This window comes from Panthera tigris, chromosome A1 (genome assembly GCF_018350195.1).
Source record: "Panthera tigris isolate Pti1 chromosome A1, P.tigris_Pti1_mat1.1, whole genome shotgun sequence".
NCBI classification, from domain to species: Eukaryota; Metazoa; Chordata; class Mammalia; order Carnivora; family Felidae; genus Panthera; species Panthera tigris.
In genome coordinates this window covers 209,678,105-209,699,025 of record NC_056660.1, presented here as the reverse complement: position 1 = coordinate 209,699,025, position 20,921 = coordinate 209,678,105, and the positions used below count along the sequence as shown (strand labels likewise).

General features: G+C 44.0%; 1 protein-coding gene across 4 annotated transcripts in view; it reads right to left on the bottom strand.

The window, feature by feature from the left end:
* CAPSL (calcyphosine like) overlaps positions 1-18,174 on the bottom strand; it is a 38,319-nt gene extending 20,145 nt beyond the window's left edge. For all 4 annotated transcript variants that reach the window (XM_042996577.1, XM_007097413.3, XM_042996597.1 and 1 more), the window contains exons 1-2: positions 18,095-18,174; positions 2,210-2,346 (exon numbers count right to left, since the gene is read on the bottom strand). In XM_042996577.1, the coding sequence (XP_042852511.1) occupies positions 2,210-2,346 (137 nt within the window). In that variant the 5' untranslated portion in view covers positions 18,095-18,174. The remainder of the gene's footprint in view (positions 1-2,209; positions 2,347-18,094) is intronic.
* Positions 18,175-20,921: the final 2,747 nt, after the last annotated feature.

The following is a 20,921-nucleotide window of genomic DNA, read 5'->3' as shown; positions in this document are numbered from 1 at the left end:
AAAGGCAAAAGGAACTGCACATAAGCACTGGACTCTAGTTGATAATAATATTTCCCATGGAGATTTGAGTTAACAATTCTGACATTGCTATAAGGTATACTGGAATTGAACAATTAAGTAAATAGATGGCAGATGGTGGGAGCCAGATTTATCACTGTTGAAATGGGAATTTATAGATAAGCGAGGGGAGGAGGCTAAATGGTCGGATGCATGTGGTAATGGGCTAGAGTTGGAGACATTAGTATGAACTCATGCTTAGCTTAATATAAACACAGATGATTACATATAAAATTATCTATAGATTGTACATATATTTACACATATGCTTTCTTCTTCCTTCAGCTAAGAGAACCTAGAAGTAACACCCCAGTAACAACAAGCACATCTAGAGCCTAGACCTTGATTTCTAATGCAATTATCCAATAAAAAGAATGGGGCTTCTCGGAGAAATGTCTGATTCTAGGACTGGGACACGAAATACGCAAGATGAGCTTGGAGTATCTTGTACAGAAAGTAAGGAAGCACTCAAAACAAACAAATAAAAAACTTAACAATGATGGGGATATGTCAAAGGGACATAGGAGCCAACTGAAAGAGCTTCTAAAGCTCAATTTTCTAGAGTTTGAGCAATAAAATAGTGTTAAATTGTAACACAAAGTATAGAATAAATATCCATGAGTCCATATGGGTTTAAATAAATGATTAAATAAATAAATAAATATTATTTAGAAAAGACAAATTTCCCTTGAGTAGAATTCCAAATAAATTATGCACATACGCTCTGTCCTCAAGGAGGGAAGCATACTCCCCACTTCCTAAGTGTGGCTTTGCATGGAGACTTCCTTCCTTCCAGTCCAGTACGGAATGGGGTTGGGGAGGAATGGTAACTTTACATGGGAAAAGCCAGACAAACACTACCTCAGCCAGGTGATCAAGGTCAATACCAATACTGATAAATCATGTTGACAGTATGTATCCTTGACATCATGTGACGAAAATGGCACTTTACTTTTGTGGTCCCATAAAGAGGAAAACTAGGGAGCACCTTCCACTTGAGTTGAGGAGAGATTGAGGGAAGGGAAAAACTAGTAAAGGGGCCAAGGCAGAGCACACAGTGGAGCAAAAGGCCAAGGATGAGCCAATAGACTGGCTCACAGTGGAAGGGCTAGGAGGGGTTGGGGGGTGGGTAGGCAGCAAGAGGGACTCAACTGAGTGGGCCAGTGAGTGGGACAGAGGGCAGTGTTCCTGAGGGGTTTGCACCACGGACAATGACATGGCTCCAGGATGAAAGACGTGGAGGTTGTAGGTTGGGGTGATACAGTATTGAAGAGAAATGGGCTAGTCTTCTCACTGGACTGTGACTGCCTGGCCACCAGGGTCACATACCCACAGCCTGGGCTTCTGACAGAGCCAGGCTTAGTCTGAGAATTTGAGACTATTAAAAGTGATGTCCCCAATGCTCAGTAAGTTCCTCGCTGTAAGTGAAGCTGTCTATAACCTCCACATGTGAGGTCGGATGCCCCTGCTGCGGTGCCCTGTATTTCTCTAACCTACAACATCACCACGGAGATTCTGGTTTTTGTGACAGTCAATTTCCTAAGTCTAAGTCCTGCCTGGGGCCTGGAGAAGCCTTGTTCACCCACAAACATACAAACACCTGGCCCATGGCAGGCATTCCATGCAGTCTGTTAAAAAGAGATCCTGCCAGTTGGAGGCTTACAATCTCTTTTTCCTTGGGTTTCCTGGTCCTGAGGACTTCTCACACTCTCAGAGGGCCAGAGGACAGGTCCTACGGAGTTGGGAGAAGCCCACTGGCAGTGAATATCCCACAGGCAATTCCAGTGCCCCCTGGAGGTCAGCAAGATGTGACTGCCTGAAAGCAACTTCCTCCCTCTTCCAAGCTCGCTTCCATTGTCAGTTTCTAGCAGAGTCCCTCTCCGCATCCTGCTGGGTGTCGCTGGGACCTGGGCACGCCTCTCTCTTCACTTCAAGTTGTCCCGGGGGCTGTGCTCTCATCTCAGACACAGCCTTGCTGAATCTGGGACTAAGACCCAAAAACGGTCACAAGATGCTTCAGAGATCAAATCTTCCAAACTACATTTTACAAATAGGGAACTGAGACCCTAGGAGAATAAGACTCGGTCAAGGTCACACAGCCAGTATTAGCCTCACCTGGCAGTGTCCTTCCTCCCCATGGCCAGGACCCTACCTGCCAAGACCTTTGATGCCTGCAGAGCCCCTGGCCAGGCACTGCAGTCGGAGTCTTTCAATGGGATCGGTGGCCGTGGTGAGCTTCCTCTTGGACTGGATCGCCATCTCTCGATCATGACGTGCCGTGCCCGCCATCTGACAGAAGAGTTCACAGCACATTAGCAGAGCTCGGCCTCTCACCTGCTTCTGGGCTACGGGGTGACAGCAGCCTCTCCAAGGAACAGCCTCGAACCTCTCAGAATTCCCAACTTTCATTTAGACCAACTATGTGCTCAGCATATTTCTTACTTACTTGTTTAGTCCAGAGAACATCTGATTTCTCCAGCCTGGACAACAGTTATAAATAAACAGCTTTTCCTAGATACACTTTCATATAGTTGAAACCCTCCTCCTGCCATAAAATAAAAAGTCTCACTTCCCTTTACTCTCCTTTTTGAGTCAACCCTATATGCTTTATTCTCTTATTTAGCATTCTACATGTTCCCCTTTGACTCCACATTTAATATTCTCATCTTTGGTCTAAATATTAACTATTATTGTTTCTGTCTTGACTGAGATTCTCAACACTGAATGATCCCTGCCAGGAACCAGCATGTTTTGATTAACAGACTAGTGTCCATTAACACCTAGATTCTGAGGACAGAAAAGGGTAAATAGACACTAACTGTCTCCTGACAAATAGACATAATATTTATTTTTCTGCAGTTTGGCTTTTGTGATTTAAATATTCAGGAAGAGAAGAATGTGTGCAGTGAAGCATTCTCTCCTGAGAGGTCCCTGGCCACATACAGACTCCTGCAGTGGGGCTGGAGTTTTCAAAACCTGCACAAGAGTGGAAAGCATACTGGCCTGGGAGCCTGGAGACGCGGCCCCAGGGATGTCTGAGCAAATCTCAGGGTCTCTGGTTTCTCCTCCTCTGTCAAATGGAAGGATTGGATTAAACGATCTGAAAGTTCCTCCCTATTCCAAAAACAACTAATCATCTTACGAGCTCACTGACCAATGTAAATGAGGAACTCTAGAAACTATTTTTTTTAATGTGAATTGTGAATGAAGGAGCAAGATGGTTGAAGGCTATGCAAACACAGCATTCAAGATGCAGAAAGATGGTGTTAGAATGGATCTGCCCTTGGCTTAAGGGCCCCCCATCCCTGGCCAAGTGCTGATATTTCTCCTGAGCGCCACGTTAGGAGGGGATTCTTGTCATCAGAGAAGACAACTCTCAGATAAACGCTCTCTAAAGCTGTTCCTCTCCAATACAAGCTATAAATTCTCCCCAACAAAGACCATATTGTTTAACTTTGGAGGGAGGGAAGCTCAGACTGAAAACAGACCAGAAGAGGTAAGTCAGGGATGCGCGTGCCTGACTGCCTCATTTCCTACAGCACCTCCTAAGAGCCATCTTATGGGTTCCCTCCGCCTTGACCTGCATTCTAATTCACACTATATAAATGCAAATGTGAGTGATTCTTCTCAGTTCTCTTGGACACCAGGGCAAGAAGGAGGCCTTTGCCTGTTAGGTCGTGGCCTCTATTCCACATTAAGAAGAAATTGCTCTGACCAAAGGTATGTGGATCCTTCTTTGCTCCCTCCAGCACCAGAGGTACAGGTGTGCCAGAATTCCAGATGACCACACGCCACACTTTTGGAGACCTCCCTCTCAGCTCCTGAGGAGCTTTTACCCAGAGTGTTCAGACTCTACTCCAACAATCTCATCCACAGCCCAAATCAACTGCCTTCCTGGCAGCATTCGTGTTCCTCAAACCTGCATTTTCTTGTTACTATTTTGTCACCTGACGTCAAGCTGACGACCCCAGGAGCTTGTTCCCAGCTTCTGGCCCTAACGCCACCCCCACAGAGTGCTCCAGACACTATCAGAATCTCCTCTTTCTGTACAAAAACATCAGTTCACTCCAGCCACCTCCTGCTCCCTTGCACATCCTCTCCTGAGGTACCTCTTAGTCCTGACCAGAGGCTGCTGGTGGTACCGGCCCCAGCCTCACCCCGCCTCCCTCCACTGGAGCAGGAAAGCAGCAACCCCGTGCCCTCCTCATTCTTAGACCCACCTCAGGGTCTGCTCTTTCCGGACCTGGTGTCCTTCCTGCCTCTGCCCCTTCCTCCGTACTACCTGCCCAGTGGCTCCCAGCCGCTCACCTCCCCCTCGGCATTTCCACTACTTCTCCCCTGCCTCTTTCACCCTACCCTACCCTCCCTGGTTTACCACACCAGCCACGGCAGCAGGGAGGAGGGGAATGGAGAGACATACAGGCTACAAACCAGTAGTGGGAGAAAGTGAGATCCAGCTCCCGTGTGTGTGACGGCAAGAGAAAGAACCCACGTGGGACCCTATTTACACACCTTCAAGATAAAATAAATAACATCAATCCTAACATTTATTCTGCCCCCACTATGAGATAAGCATGTGCCCAGTCCTCATGAAAACCCTAGGAGCTGAATTGAAAACAGAAACTCAAACAAATACGCATATGTCATATTCACAGCAGCATTATTCACAATAGCCAAAAGGTAGAAACAACCCAAATGTCCATCTACAAACAAACAGATGAACAAAAGGTGGTTCAACTTGTCCCAGGCCACCAAGTTTCAAATGCACTATTTCCACGTGACCCCAGATTTAGGATCATAGTAACAGTGCATTATCATGAGCTGTTTCCACACTACTGCCTACTCCTTTTGTGTAATAAGTGTAAACTTGACAAACGTGAGAAGAATCTCCTCACTCACTAATTCAACAGATATTTGTTGGGTAGATAGTGTTGGTCAGGTCTGCTAGGTGCTACGAACCTGAAGAGGAACAAAGTTCTGTCCCTGTTCCTAGGGAGTCCAGACTTCCCTAGTGGGTAGAGAAAGGGAGGTACACATGGATTATTATGGGATAGTGAGAAGAGTACAATATTAATGCCTAAACAGAGAGCCACAGGAATTGGGGAAGTAGCCTGAGATGTGGGCATCAGGGGGTGAATAGCAATTTGACAGGCAGAGAGTGGGACAAAGCCACTAATGAGAGAGGAGACTACGTACAAAGGCAAGAGAGTAAAAGCATACCACAGAATATTATTCAGTCATAAAAAGGAATGAGGTACTGACACGTGCTACAATGTGGGGGAATGTCAAAAACAGCACACTAAGTGAAAGAAGCCAGATACAAAATGTCACACGATTGTACGATTCCATTCATTTGAAATATCCAGAATAGTCAAATGCGTAGAGACAGAATACCGACTGGTCGCGGCCAAGGCCTGGGGGAAGGCGGCAATGGGGAGTGACTGCTTAATAGGTATGGGCTTTAATGTTTTGTAACTCGATATGGGTGGTGGTTGCACAACATTATGAATGTACAGTATATTTTTAAATGACTAATTTCATGTTATATAAATTTTATCTCAATTAAAAAAAACCCTATTAGCTAATCATAACTATGATTTCTATTTCACAAAGCAAGTGGGGAGCAGTCGGTGTGGCTCCCAGGAATTCACACACCATGTGAGACCCTGAGTGACGGCCCCGGGTCCTGACCTCTGTCAGCAGACTAGGGAACTAAGGCGCGGGCTGGTAAAGCAACTTGCCCCAAAGTGTTGGCTCATACCCAAACATAGATCTTCTGACTTTCATGCAGACCTCTTTCAACTTCACCACCTTTGTGAAATAATATAAAAGAACCTCAAAGAACAGTTTGATGGAACCCACTCATAGGAGAGCAGGGTAGAGTCCAGGAAAACACCCTGCTGTTTCTATCTCCTGTGCCTAACTGGACACAGTGACCATACTAACAGTTACCTCTGGAGTCGAATTTGATATATTCAGGAAAAAAAACCCCACAAATTCTCTCCCGCCATCATACTTAAAATACCCATATTAAGCATTCTCTTTCATCATTTATTTACACATTTCATGGACAGTTAATAGGCTTTGTGTGCTGTTTTCAGGGCACCAGTGCTGTAAAGGAAGGATTACTCTGACAAGCAAGCCCTTGAATAGCACAGAATCCTAAATTTGAGTACTGAAGTCACATAGTTAAGCAAGGCAGGAAACAGGTTTGGTAAGAACTGGGGGCTTTCAAAGAAGGCACGGATCTGGGAGGGTCTTGGGGAAGAAGAGAGACACTCAGGGCTTCCATAGGCCTGGGCCAGAGTCTGTCCCCAAACATGTGTCACCAACATCACAGCATGGCACAAAGCGTGTCCCTGACTGCAGGAGACCCTTCTGGAGCCTCGAAAAGCAGGCATGGGGACAACAGAGGAGGCCCAGCCTTGCCAGGGCATCAGGATCCCTCCTGATGCACGTGGCCGCAACGCCACCTGGTGTTGGCCCTGCACACTTCCCTGGGTCAGGTACACTTGGTCCATTGTGCCACCAAATGTTTAGTAAGGGCTTAGTTAAGAGTAGGGCACTGGGTTAGACTGTGGAACAGGGAGTAAGAAACACAGTGCTTCCGGGAGTGGGAATTGGCAGGGAGCAACCCACTACTCAGCCACAATAAATCAGAAGGGGGTGCTAACCCTGAAGACTTCTCAGAGGAGGTGATGTTTAAGCTTTCATCCTAAAGGAAAGAGTAGTCATCCAGCCCAAGGTCGTACGGGGTGGAAGAAGGAAGGACACTGGGCATTTTCCAAGTACCAAGGCCAAAGCGAAAGAGAAAACGGTATAAATACAGAAACACAAGTATTGTAGTATGACTGATGAAGGGTGGGTGGGTGGTAAGGTGAAGCATTGTGGCAAAAGGGAGGGGATGTGGGAAGTGGAAAGTCGGAAAAAGATGAAACTGGGCAAGTAAGCAGGCACCAGATCACAAGGAGCCTGGGACACCATGCTGGGCAGTTTGGATCCTGTACTGAGAGCAACAGAAGATCACAAAGAGCTTCAATGAGGGGGTGACAGTTTGCAATGTCAAAGAGCTCTCTGGTTCAGTGTGGACAATGGATGGGAAAGTGGCACAGGCTGGGGATGATCAGGTGAGAGGTCATGCTGACTGGATGGAGATATTGGCAGCAGGGAAGAGAAAGGTAAAGAGATCTGAGATGGAGAGTACATGAATGTACAGTCTGAAGGAGAGAGAGGGCTCAGCTGTGGCAGCCAGAGGGCCTGCTGACAGCTCCTCACCACCACCCCACCCTCACTGGCTGGTGAGGAGGAACACGCACAGAGCAAAAGGATGCAGAGTCCTGGAGACATGGGGCACTGGCTGAGTGGAGCCACCAGCAGCAAAGCCAAAGGAGACTTTGCAGCAATGGTCACCAGGTCTTCTCACACTGTAACTAGTTAAGGCTCCTTCATCCCACTGTCCTGGTGCACAGCTGCCTTTCACTGCCAGAGCACTCTTCTTGGAATGCAAGAATCATTATGGGACAGGATGTGGAAAGCTAAAAATGCATGGAGGTCTGTCTCTTCATGATTCTCAATGAAAGTCTTCTTTGCTGAGTTCAGGGGCAGATTTAAGTTGAACCTTTATGGGGGAAAAACAAAAAAACAACCACCACCTCTCAAGCCCCAGACTGTGGTCTTTGGTGTCCTCTAGTGGCAATAAGCTGAATTACATCACCCTGTGTGTCTGTCTCTCTGTGTCTCTCTTTAGTGGCAATAAGCTGAATTACATATTTCTCTCACTTCTCTCTCTGTCTCATGAACCTACACCCCAACAATCTGCAACACAGAGGTAGATCTCAAAACCAAAGAGACAGCCCCAGGGATCACTTATTCAAACAACCATCAAGAGAAAGCACCAAGATCTTCCATATCCTCTGATGCAAAAATCCAAAGGAAATGTCTCACTCCACTCTCTAAAGAACACTATCCTCTCTGTTTTCTGTGACACTACACTTCTTGTTTTCATCTCTCGGGAAAAGGGTGGTTATATGAAGGAGCAGAGGGAGCTGAAGCAGGTTTAGTCAGCTTGGGTAAACTTTAGAGAGCAGAGTTAGCCTGTAAGAGTTGAGACAGAATTAGGGAAACAGGAAGGCCTTGTAAACACGGGAGGGGGAGCACAGGGGAGGTGGGCCACGTACTGAGGAGAAGGAACGGCAGCAGCCCGGCCTCGCCAGGCTAGGCAGGGATGTGCACTACGATGGGTGGGCCTGGTTTTGCCTGGACAGTCCTTCTTTGCACCCTAGTGCTCGGGGTGCTGGGACAGGGGGACAGTGTGTGCCTTGAGGAAAATGTCCTACTGAGAAAGTCACACAAGCCCGCCCCGTGAGAACAGCAACTGCCAGCAAAGCCATCCAATCTTTCCAAAGACCTCTCCTGCCTCTTTATGCTATCAAGCCCATTTTCCCCACAGCCAGGCCATGTGATGAGTTTTGCCTTAAAAGCATTTTTAGGAATTTATGTCACTGTTAAATACCTGTGCCATTACATTAACCATTTCAGTAGCAAGGGTCCTAGGGTTGCTATAATAGCTCCTTGTGATTTTAAACACTCTTCTATTCAGAGAAAAGAGTAAGGCAAAGAAAAGAGTAGGTAGCTGCTGCTAAAACATTAGGGCTCCAAGCTCATTCTTAAGAGGTGGGAGTCATACTTCCCTTCTCTACAGCTCACATCCAAGCCAAACCTTTCCCCATATGCCAGCTCAGATTTGACCCTGTACCTAAGGGCCATCCCCATGGGGATGGAGGGCATGCAGTGGTTTTTACCCTTTCTCTACTTGGGAACAGGAAGTAAGACTGAAATTTTAATTTTGACTCAGTGCATCTTTTAATACTTGAAATGTCATCCAGGGGTGGAGCGAGACATACAACAGATCATGTTTGAAGGTCATGGTTGGAAAAAATTAAACTATCTCTATTGACTCCAGTCCATTCAATAAATTAATTATTGCTGTGTGGTAGATGGCAAAAAGCTGTGGTCCCTCAAGAGGTTTTCCCCACAGAAAATGTTCCTCTGGAATAAACATTAGATCCCAGTGCTCAGAGCAGTGTAGCAGGTGGCTAGGATGTGCTTCCTCTGAGACTGAAATGAAAGACTCAGACGATATGAAGAAAGACATAGTTTTTGCAGTAGAATATTGGGAACCACCCCGCTCCAGGCATAATCACAGGTGTGTGTCAGTGTCATTGACATCCTGGGAGATCCTTCATTGAACCCATCTGAGCTCAATTCAACTAAACAGACCCTTGGCACCTCTGGCTATGCAAGGGACTGTGCTAATTCTGCAGGTGAGGTAGAGCTGTAGTTCCATTCAGGTATGATTTCACCCACCCTGCCCACCCAGCCCCTGACCCCAGGGACATTTGACAAGGTTTGGAGACATTTTGGGTTGTCGTGAGGGGTACTACTGGAATCTCACGCGTGGAGGCCGGAGATGCTGCTAAATATCCTACAATGCACAGGAAAGCCCTCGACAACCAAGAATTGTCTAGTCCAGAATGCCAGTAGTACTGAGGCTGAGCGGCCCTGCTGTAGAGAAGGAACTGGGAGCATCAGGGACAAGGAGAGCCCCAGAGGTATTGTTGAAAAATAAAGATGTCCATACCCAACCCCAAACACAGGAAGTTTGAATCTCTAGGTGTGAATGCCAGTTTCTGTATTTTAATGTTTTCCAGAGGTTTTTCATGTACATCGGAGTTTGAGAATCTAAGTGACAGGAGCTGTGAAGTTCGTCTGGTGGCAGGAGTGAGACCTTGAGGGGAAGGCCTGGAGGAAAGATGGGAACCTAACATAGGATCAGATCCAGGCAGGAAGAGAAGTGGTAATAACCACAATTGTAACCACTCCGGTGGCCACGCCTATGGCTCAGTGCTTTACACACATGAGCACAAGGCCTCATGCGGTGGGTTCTATCAAATATTGCTGCCCTATTCCAGGAAGTCAGCACATACCCCAGTCATGGGCTGGGAAAGTGCCACAAGGCAGTGGCAGAGTCAGGGCTGACAGCTATGAGTGTCCTGCCCAAGTCTCTGCTGTCAACAGCTATGCCATTGTGCTCATAAACTGCTTTGGGAATTCGGAGAAGGCCCATGAAATGAGAAGGAAAGCAAAAGCTTCAAGGAACAGACTGCCTTGGAACGCTGGAAGGATTTCACTGCCGAGGAGGGAAGGGGACAACAGTGCACAGCAAACACAGGCCACACAAGGTCCTAAATGCGACCCCTTTCCCTCTCTCCTCAGGGTCCTTGCTCAGTTAGTAGAGTGATGTGCAAGGTGTTTTTTTTTCTTCTGAAATCTAAATGCAAAGCTACTGTGCTGATTATCTTCCATTATATTTACTCTTTTCCCACAAATTATGTTGACAATTATTCCACAACGTATGAATATATGAAACAGCTGGGTTTTGTTTGGATTGCCAACTTCCATGTAGATTTAAAGTAGGACAGTATGTAATCTATGCTTTAATGACATGGGCACACTGTAGAAATGAGATGGCAGTGAAGTCTGGCATCTGATCCGATCCTCTCTGCCAAAATGCATTTTCTCAAGATGCTTAAAATTCATGCTTTAGCTCTTGTCAATAGGCAGGTTTCTCTAGAGCCCACCTCTGCTTATAGTCTTTTATTCTTTCTGCTGATCTTTGGGGTGTGGTTTAAATCCTCATTTTAGTGTTTATGATATGGCATGATTTGAGAATAATGTATAAATATCAGTGTTGTCTATTTCATACATCTTCTAGAAATTTCATTTTATTAAGTTCAACCAGGGCTGGGATTCAGGTAGGTGTCTAGGGTGCAATGTTTGTTTATTTTTTAATTTTTTAATGTTTATTTTTTTTTTTTTTTTGAGAGAGAGAGAACGAGTGGTGGAGGGGCAGAGAGAAAGGGAGACACAGAATCTAAAGCAGTTTCCAGGCTCTGAGCTGTCAGCACAGAGCCCGACGTGGGGCTTGAACTCACAGACTGCGAGATCATGACCTCAGCCGAAGTCAGACGCTCAACCGACTGAGCCACCCAGACCCTCCTAGGGTGTGATGTTCAAGCAAGCTTTCTATCTCAGGATTGTGCCAATGTCAACCTTGTATCTGCCTGAGCCTCAGAGTGAGTGCCTCCTTAAATATTGTTCCCTAGGTGCATACTTTGCCTCACTCTAGTCCTGGTCCTAAAGCCAACTTATATTTATTGAACACCTATTATGTGCCACACAATAGTAATGAATGAGATAGCCAACGTCCCTTACAGGAGTTTACATTCCTCAGGGTAGTTTTAACTTGGTTGGATTTGAACTACAGCGGATTTTCCAGGCACTGTCAACTGGCTCTTTAAGGGTCATTCCAATCTCCTTTGTCTGCTACGTTCCACTTTCAGTTGGGTGGCAGTGGGAATGAGTTCTGGCCAGAGACTCAGCTGAAAAGTACTGAGGGCTCTGGGAGAACTCTTCCATCTCCTTTGCCTCTTCCTGCCTTGAAAGAGAAGGCACTGTCTGGAGAAGTGACAGCCTTCGTGCAATCACAAGGGAAAAGCCAAGGGAATCACAGAGGTACCAACTTACAGCCCTACCATCACTGTGCTGCTGAACGAGTTCTGGCAATTGCCTGACTTCACATTCACAGCTTGTGAGAAACAGAAGCCCCTATTTGCTTAATACACCATTAGTCAGGTTCTCTATTACTTACAGCCAAATTACTAACTAATACAATTAGCAAAATCTTATTCCTACATGCTTGGGTTGACCCGACATATTCACCTTTACCTGGGAAAAATAACTAACAGTCCAGTGTGAGGAGAGACTCAGCTCCTCCTGAGAAGTGGGAGAAGAGATAAAGTAACTCCATTATAACCTGTTCTCTCAGCAGAAATTTTTCTTAAGTAGCTCTACACCCAGCATTGGGCCCAACATGGAGCCCAACATAGGGCTTGAAATCACAACCCTCAGATCAAGACCTGAGCTGAGATCATGTGTCAGATGCTTAACCAACTGAGCCACCCAGGCGCTCCTCTCAGTAGAATTTTATCAGCATTTAGCAACCTCTGTAGCATTTTTGGCCATGAAGAGAGTGAGAAATACTGTTTAGTGTGATATTCAAGGGCCCATGTAGCTAACACAATGTGATACTAGGATTTGTAAAGCACAGAGGTCCCAGGGTTACAAGATCCTTATAATGAGCATCCCCTGGGAATCTCTGGAACCAGGAGCTTTCTTAATAACACTGTCCTTGCTGTCTCCTTCTCCATCTTCCTGTGACTTGAGTCTCTGGGGTTTTTACCAGGAAATTACTTGCAATCTATTCTGGTCAGGCAGCCTGCCACATGAAAGATCTTAAGAAGCAGACTAAAAAAAGGATCTAAGCTACACAAAAGTAAGCAAAGATTTGGCTAGATTCCTGTACAAAATGCAAAAGGAAAAGAAAAGAAAAGAAAAGAAAAGAAAAGAAAAGAAGACAAAAGAAAAATAAGTTTTTTCCAAACTCTCTGGTTTTAGTGACTATGTTCTTAGAACCAATCAGGCAACTTTCCAATACCCCGTTTCAAACTCACTGCAAGGACAAACCTCAACTGTGGATCTTCCACTGTTGTTAGATGGGAATAAAGGGAATAAAGTTATGATTACCATTTGTATTTTTGCAACATTAGAAACCAAAATCACTTACTTACTATTTCATGGTCACTTAAAATGTTTCCTTTGGAGTCAATTGTCTATTTAATGCTTATTTTGTAGCCACTTAGAAATCCAGCCAATTATTTGCATCTTACAGGTTCTTAACTGATAACTTCCAGAAAACCAAGAAGTGTTGATGGATAGAAATCCAATGTCAGAGTGTCAACATCAGTGCAGATTGGAATTTCAGACAGGAATTCTGTCTAGATACTCATGATAGAAACAGGTAATTATCTCTGAAAATGATAGAGGTTTATTTTCCTCTGGTGTAAATGAAGTCTGGAGGCATTTCAAAGAGTGAATGTCTCAAGGAACTGCTATCTTTCTACCTTACCATTGTTTTTATCCTCAGAGTTGCCTGAAGTTACAAAATCACCATAGTTGCTCCCACCATTACATCCACACCCCAGGCAGCAGAAAAGAACAGAGGGCAAGAAGAATGCACTTCCTAGCTGAGTCATCCCCCTTTAAGGGATCCCCAGAGACTCCACCCAACTCCTTCCACTTAAATTTCATTGACTGTTCCTGCAAAGGAGGCTGGTGCTGTGATCTGAATGTTTCTGTCCTTCTAAAATTCATAGGTTGAAATCCTAACTCCTGGTATTAGGAGGTAGGGACTTCTGGAGCTACTTAAATCATGAGAGTAGAGACTTCATGAAGGGGATTAGTGTCTTATAAAAGAGGCTCCAGTCTTATATCAGGAAGAGGGCCCCACCATGCTGGTATTTTGATCCTGGACTTCCCAGCCTGTGGAACTGTGAGAAATAAATTTTTGTTTTTATAAGCTGCCCAGTCTGTGGTATTTTGCTATAGCAGCCCAGGCAGACTAAGACAGTTGAGAAACCTAATTTTTGGCTGGGTACATTGCTATCCTTCAGGTGTCATTTATAAAGAAGAGGAAACTGGCCATTGAGTGGGAAGCTGGCAGTTTCTGCCACAGTTGGCAGAAGAGATAGAATCCTTCTAGAAAGTAAGTGTGTGAACACATTCAGATCCTTATAGAAATTAAGTGTGTGAGCACATCCAGATCAGTTTATTCCATGCCATTATCTGGAGCAACCAGATCACTCTGATGGAGAGTAATGTGAGTCCTGGAATCAGAAGTTAGCATGTTGATGATTTCAGGGTTCTCAACCTCTGTTCCCCTGAAGAAAATAAGATCCACCTTTCCCTGGGCACTTATCAAAAAGACCCTGAGTTCAGGCAAACATAATCTAAATGATCTAGACCTGGGTACATCAAACCATAGCCCATGGGCCAAATTTGCCTCTCCACCTAGTTTTATAAATAAAGTTTTATTGGAAAACAGCCACACACATTTGTTAATATGTTATCTGTGGCTGCTTTCATGCTACAACAGCAAAGTTTAATAGTTGCCACAGAGACCTCTGGTCCACAAGGCCTGAATTCTGAGTGTCTGGTCTTATATAGAAATTGTTAACCCAGGACCATACAGAAGATAACATACAGACCATAACAAAAGCAACAGGAACACTTATTGATCATTTACTCTGTGTCAGGCTTTCTGTGGCCCGTGTTTTGCAAATTATTCACTATCCATTTGTTTAGAACAGAAAATGTGTCCGCTCTAAAGTAAGTTTGGATAATAACTCATAATTTACAAAGTACTCTTACATTAGAGGGGATGTGGCTGTTCCTATTTTACAAACTAAGGAAACTGAGGTACAAAGAGATTTAGAGTTTGTCCCAGTTCAGATGTAACTATCAGAACCAAGGTTATGAGCAGGTTCTTTTGTGCCTGCCACTTCCCCAGGGATCTTTTGTAAGCTGTCCACAACATTTCAAGAAATATTCATTTTTTAAACCAGGAACCACTGTAGTCACCACAAATCATTCTTGTATAAAAATAGGGACAAGCTTATTAACAATAATGCACCTCCTCCTGCCCTGCCTCTCTATGGTGGCCCTCCGGTGTTCGATCACCCTTACCTGCATCCCTTAGCTCTATCCAGATTATGCTATTACTACTTGTGAATGTGCCATCCATTCCCTCCCAAGGTGCTGACTGGTCTAATGTCTTTCTCATACCTGAGAACTGAATTTGTATAAGGAACTCTATTTCTGCAGTCTCCACAGATAAAGATACTTTTCACCCCAAATTCTAAGTACTATGGAATCTCACAGTCTCTAAGATGACCTATTCTCACATCTTTCTTTGAAGCACAGCACAGTTGGAAATCCCTGCCATGTCCCTCTTTGGCTCTGTCATTTTCTAAATCACTGAGACTTTGGATACTGCCTCAGGGACCTCTTCCCCATCCCAGGTGCCCCCATCAACCTGGGCAACCTCACAACTCATCTAGACAATCCATTCAACGTGCAGCCATGAAGTTCCTGGAGCTGCTTGATTTCTGCCAACTTCATCTGCTCACTCTCCCAGCATCCTTTTCTAAGACCATCTCTTACTTTTATCACCAGCCAAATATGGCCTCCTCTGAAAACTCAGAATTCAATATCCACTTTCTCTCCACCTTTTAGTTTCTTTCTTCCAACCTTAGATACTTGTGACCACTAGTCTCTTGACTCTGCATTTCCACTGTAGCCATTACCTACCGCATTCTCCCTCTGGATCCATTTCCTCCCCTCTTCATCCTAGACACATCAGCATATCATTCTGACCACTTCTTACCAGAGCCTCTGTCCTCAACCCTTGTTAGCTTCCTATGCTCCCATATGGATGCCTAACTTGGCTTGATTTCTCCATGTGCCTTCTCTTTTAAAGCGGGCTGTGAAGTGCAACTGAACAAACCCACAGGCCAAGATGGACATACGCCACTGCACATTTATTCTTCAACCACAGCTGGGCCTTCTAAAACAGTCAACCATACTTGTATATGACATTGGTTAGATTCCTCTTTCAATCTTTTCAACCCATGCCACTCTCCTCCACACCTTACCTTGAAAATCACAGTACAAACAGAGATGAACTCACATCACCTCCTCCAAGTCTACAAAGGTATTTATCTCTGAAACCATCCTCCAGAGGAAGTTCAGAATTGCCTTCCACTTAAGGATAATCTCCACCTACGACATCAATTTCAGTCTCTTCAACCCTCCGCTGTGCCCCTTTCCTCTCCTCCACCAGCTCCTCTTTTTAGTTCCTGAATCTGCAGTGGTCCCTCCATCAGAGACTGCTTCTGTCAACCCCCCCCCCTTCATAGTCCAACTATCTGAAAGAGTCTCTAGTTTCTCCACTTTGTCATGTTCCATTCATGCTTCAGTCCACTGCAGTCTGGTCTCCTCTGTCCCTCCACTGAACATTCTCTCAGGAAGCACTGCCAACCTGATGGCCAACTTCAACGGTCACTTCTAGTTTCTATTTTACCTTGCCCAGCAGTTGGTTGTTTTGACCATTCTTCCTTCTTAAAACTTTTGTCTCAATGTTTATGAATCTACTTTCCTCTGTCTCCCTTCCTCTGGTTCTGACCTATTTTGCCTATCCCTTTTCTTCTGCCTGTTTTTTTAAATGCTGTTTCCCAGGATTTGGTTATTTCCCCTCATCATGCTCTCACACCATCCCATGGCCATGTCTTAGCCACATCCACTGACAGAATGACAGCTCCCAAATCTTTATTCCAACTCATGCACTGTGCTAGCTTCAGGGCCACATTTCAAATTTCCCACAAAACATGCACACTTCAATGACCTACAGACACCTCAAGTTTAATGTTCCAGAGCCAAATTCATTATCTTGTCCTCCTTATTCTTTGCCTCAGGAAGTTACACCACCATTTCCACAGGTCATTCACTGAACATTACCCTAGACTCCTTCTCACCCTCTACTTTGAATCAGCAGCCAAGTCCTATAGAATTTCACCATCTTGACACTCCTTGCATCTCTGTTCCCTCCCTCACCTCCATGGCCAAGGATACCACCTTAATCTAGGACCTGTTCATTTCCCATTTCCACTACTGCAATTGCCTCTTAGCTGGTTCCTTTTCTCTAGTCTTCCCCCTCCAACCATCCTTCAAATGACTGTCAAAGCGATCTTAACAAAATGGAAATGTGAACTTTACACTCTAATCAAAAATCCTTTGGTGGCCCCCCAATGTGTGCAGGTAAAGAGCAAACATCTTACCACCTGAAGTATACATTGGCCCTGACTGACTCTCCAGCCTTGTTTCCAGTAATTCTCCACTGCTTTAAAATCTATTCTGCATTTATACTCACTCACATTCCCCAAACACACTATGGTATTCTGTCTCTGTGCCTTTGTACATGCAGTCCCACCTTAAGGAACACCCTCCCTCGCTTGTTAGCCTAGAGAAGTCCTGTTCTTCCTTATATAATCACTATGGTGAAGCCTCACATAACCACCCTCACCAGAGCAATACAGCTTGCATCTTTCTTTGTATAATCTGTGAAAAACCCAAATAGCGTCCATGTTGAAGCCTGATGTAAGTCTGCTTTCAGAACTGCTTGTCCTACTAGACTATAAGGCCCTTAAGGACAAAGGTTGTAAACTTTGTGTCTTCTGTCTTCATATCATCAGCACTTAGGAGTATGCTACTAGATTGCTATTTGGAATTGATCATTGCTATGGTTATTAGATTACTGCTATTTGAATATAAATGAATGGCCATGATTTAAATCTCAATATTCAAAATGCACAATTACAAAATAAAGACATTTCTGTAGTTATAAGATTTTGAGGGAAAAAAAAAAAAGAGCTCTAAAACCAGGAAACAATTTCATCTACTTAGTATGGTTTACCTATACCCCAGACTGAAGTCAAGATATTGCTATTTACTAAGGCCCTTCTCAATTTTGTGATAAATCAAATCGACTCTACAAGTTTTAGCAAGTTATGCCAGCCCACTTTAATAAGAGTTCTGTTTCTTATCTGAGTCTATGTGGTCAGTTTGGCAAGGTATGGCAGAAATAGCACATCTGTGAATGTCAGAAAAACCATGGTCTGAATCAAAGCTCAATCTTTTAATTGCATATAACTTGGAGATATTTAATATTCTTGAAGGTCAATTTTTTTAATGGCCATACAAGCTAGTTGAAGCAATTCACCCAAACACTTCACCCATAGGTACCTAGTACAAAGTGATGCTCAGTGATGTTTATTTCCTTTCCCTTTATCAAATAATTTTTTTTATTTTTATCTGAGCACCTCTTCATAAAGATGACAAAAGCCTCTCCCAGAACCAAGCTATTTCCTCCCTAGACTGACAACCAAGAATTCTCACCAACTGTTGGTTTTCTCTTTAGAAAGTAATACCTTTCCTCTTTCTTCTCCCTGTCTTTCTTTCTCTGTTTAGCTAAATCTAAACAAAGTGATCAAATAAACATAATAGATCAAAAACACTCATTTACCTTAAATGCTAACCTGCTGCCACCGGTTGCTGGGATCTGAAACTAGGGACGCTCTCTCCGGCTCCCCTGGGAGGGCTCAGCTCCTCCATCCACCTCCCTCCCAGTTCCCTCCCCTCCTCAGACTTGCTGGCCGCCCTCTTCAGGCTGATTGCACAGCTTGGCAATCACTGAAGCAGATTCACAGCCTGAGTGGCTAAGCTCACTGTCAATCCCTACCCTGGCTCTGCCTTTTCTCAAGTTTACACTTCTGTTGCCTAGGAAATCCAGTGGCTGTGAAAGCTCAAGTTGTTTGTATTCTGAGGGAAGCCAGCAGGAAGTGTAGCTGGCAATTGTTTGGTTTAGAGCACAGCATCAAAATGTGCCTCATATGTTGTATAAGATAACCCCTTCCTGCTCTTCTGTTGTCTCTGAATAGCTTACTGCTAGGATGTCTCATCTATCCAGTAAGACTTAAAACCTCAGCACACAGGGGGAGCCATAGGTGTAATTGTAAGTGATTCAAAGCCCTCTCTCCTTCTCCACATCCTCACATTGATAGGATACCATTGCCTACTCTTTCCATCCTTGGTGTCTTCTTTTTTCCTCTTCTCTTCTCTTCTCTTCTCTCTTCTCTTCTCTTCTCTTCTCTTCTCTTCTCTTCTCTTCTCTTCTCTTCTCTTCTCACACTTGTTCCTTAGTAATGAGTTTGCCAGTTAAGAAGCAGTCTAGTGCCCTGTTTAGAAAACAGTACCTAACTCATGCTCTCCTTCAAGACATCCCAACCTACCTCATCATTTCCATCCCTTGTCTTGCTTCCACCAATAAGTACTACAAAGAAACTAGGACATGTATTCCATGTTCTGTTCTGCACTGTACATTAACCTGTATTCTCAGGCAAGTGTGGTCATTGATTTCTACAATCTCTAGAGAAGACATTATATTTGTCTTGTCCACTTCTCAGCCTTGCCCTGGAGATCAAGGTGATATTCTCTGTGGATTTTAATAAAGACTTGCCTATGTTGAGGGAATTTCCAGAGGAGTGTGATGTGAGGAACAAGAAAAAGCCACTTGCAAAATAAGTCCTTTGTCTCTCTTTTAGGGTTACATTCTGTTTTCAGAAGGTCCCTGTATATGGTACATGACACCCACCAAGCACTAAAAAGCTGTTGACACTGGCAGGGTATTTGATGTGCAACCAACGTCCACCCCAGGATAGTTCTGACTGTCTTCCCCACACACCATTAGCTTTTTATCCAGAAACATTCTTCCTTACTGCAGCTGAGCTCATGGTATTACACTGTGTTATTTCATTACACTAAGTAAAATTACTAAGCTAAACTCACCACTGAGACAAGATGCCGTGACAATGACAGACAGATCTACCTTTCAATTAATTCATCAGTAAGACTGTGGGAAGCCACTTGAGAGGACCAGGATACTCTGGTTCATCTTTGCATCTTCCAAATTGCTCCCCATGGTGCCTTGTACAGACATAAAATCAGTCAATGTTGTCTGAATCAAATTGTTGAACGAGATAAAATGCATTCATATTAAGGGCATTCAAAATATGAAATCTGCTTTTCAGAAATAGTTCCTTGACTATGTTAAAGTTTAAGACAAATATTCCATTTACTTCCTTTTCATGGTTAATTGGTTGACAAATAAACATGTCACTAAGCCTGCAATCAGGATGTCATAAACCAAACAACAGAAGATTGACATGGGGGAAAATCACATCTACAGAGCATTTAGTGTAGCTAGGCAAACAAAGAATCAATATGTGATTGTGGTTGGTGGTAATGGTAGAAACACATAAGTGGAAGATAATGAAAGGAAACATAAATGACAGATTGAACTTCATTTCAACATCTTAAAACATACCTCCAGATACATGCATTTTATATGTAGATCCTTATTGTGTGTCATGCTCCATGCCCATTAAAGATCAAAACATTAAATGTTTTGCCTGTGTTTGTCACTTTCCATGTGTTATTTTATAATTATGGAGAGACTCCTGGTCCCACTCACAAAATAAATTTGGATTACGTCTCAGTATGTAAACCCGATCCCTTAGTCTGTTTACCATAAGTCGTCTGATTCTCCAGGAAGTAACTCAAATTCTCATACATACATATCTCCTCCTTCATCAAAGCTGTACTAGCTCGGGGCGCCTGGGTGGCACAGTCGGTTGAACGTCCGACTTTGGCTCAGGTCACGATCTTGCGGTCGGTGAATTCAAGCCCCGCGTCGGGCTCTGGGCCGATGGCTCAGAGCCTGGAGCCTGCTTCCGATTCTGTGTCTCCCTCTCTCTCTGCCCCTCCCCCGTTCATGCTCTGTCTCTCTCTGTCTCAAAAATAAATAAATGTTAAAAAAAAAAAAAATTAAAAAAAAAAAAGCTGTACTAGCTCTACCATTTTAGAAATTATTAAGATGTGTCTTCCTTTCCAATAATACTCACATGCAATAATAATTCATGAATAGTACATTTTAAGGTGCATAATAAAAGACACCTAAAAACACATCTCACACACAGAGTTTTCAAGTCAATTTTAAAGTGTAATTTGTATAAACAAACTGCATTATTTGGATATAATACAAATGTCATTCCATTCACCTGTTGATGGGCATGTAGATTTTTCTTAGTCTGGGGCTATTATAAATAAAGCTGCTATGAACATTGTGTACAGATTTTCAAGTGGACATATGTGTTCATGAACTTGAGTAAATACCAAAAGTGAAATACTGGTTCATTTGGCAAGTGTGTGGCTTAACTGAAAATTGCAGAGCGATTTTCCTATGTGGCTGCACCATTTCACATTCCCCTCAGCAATGGAATGGGTTCCAGTGG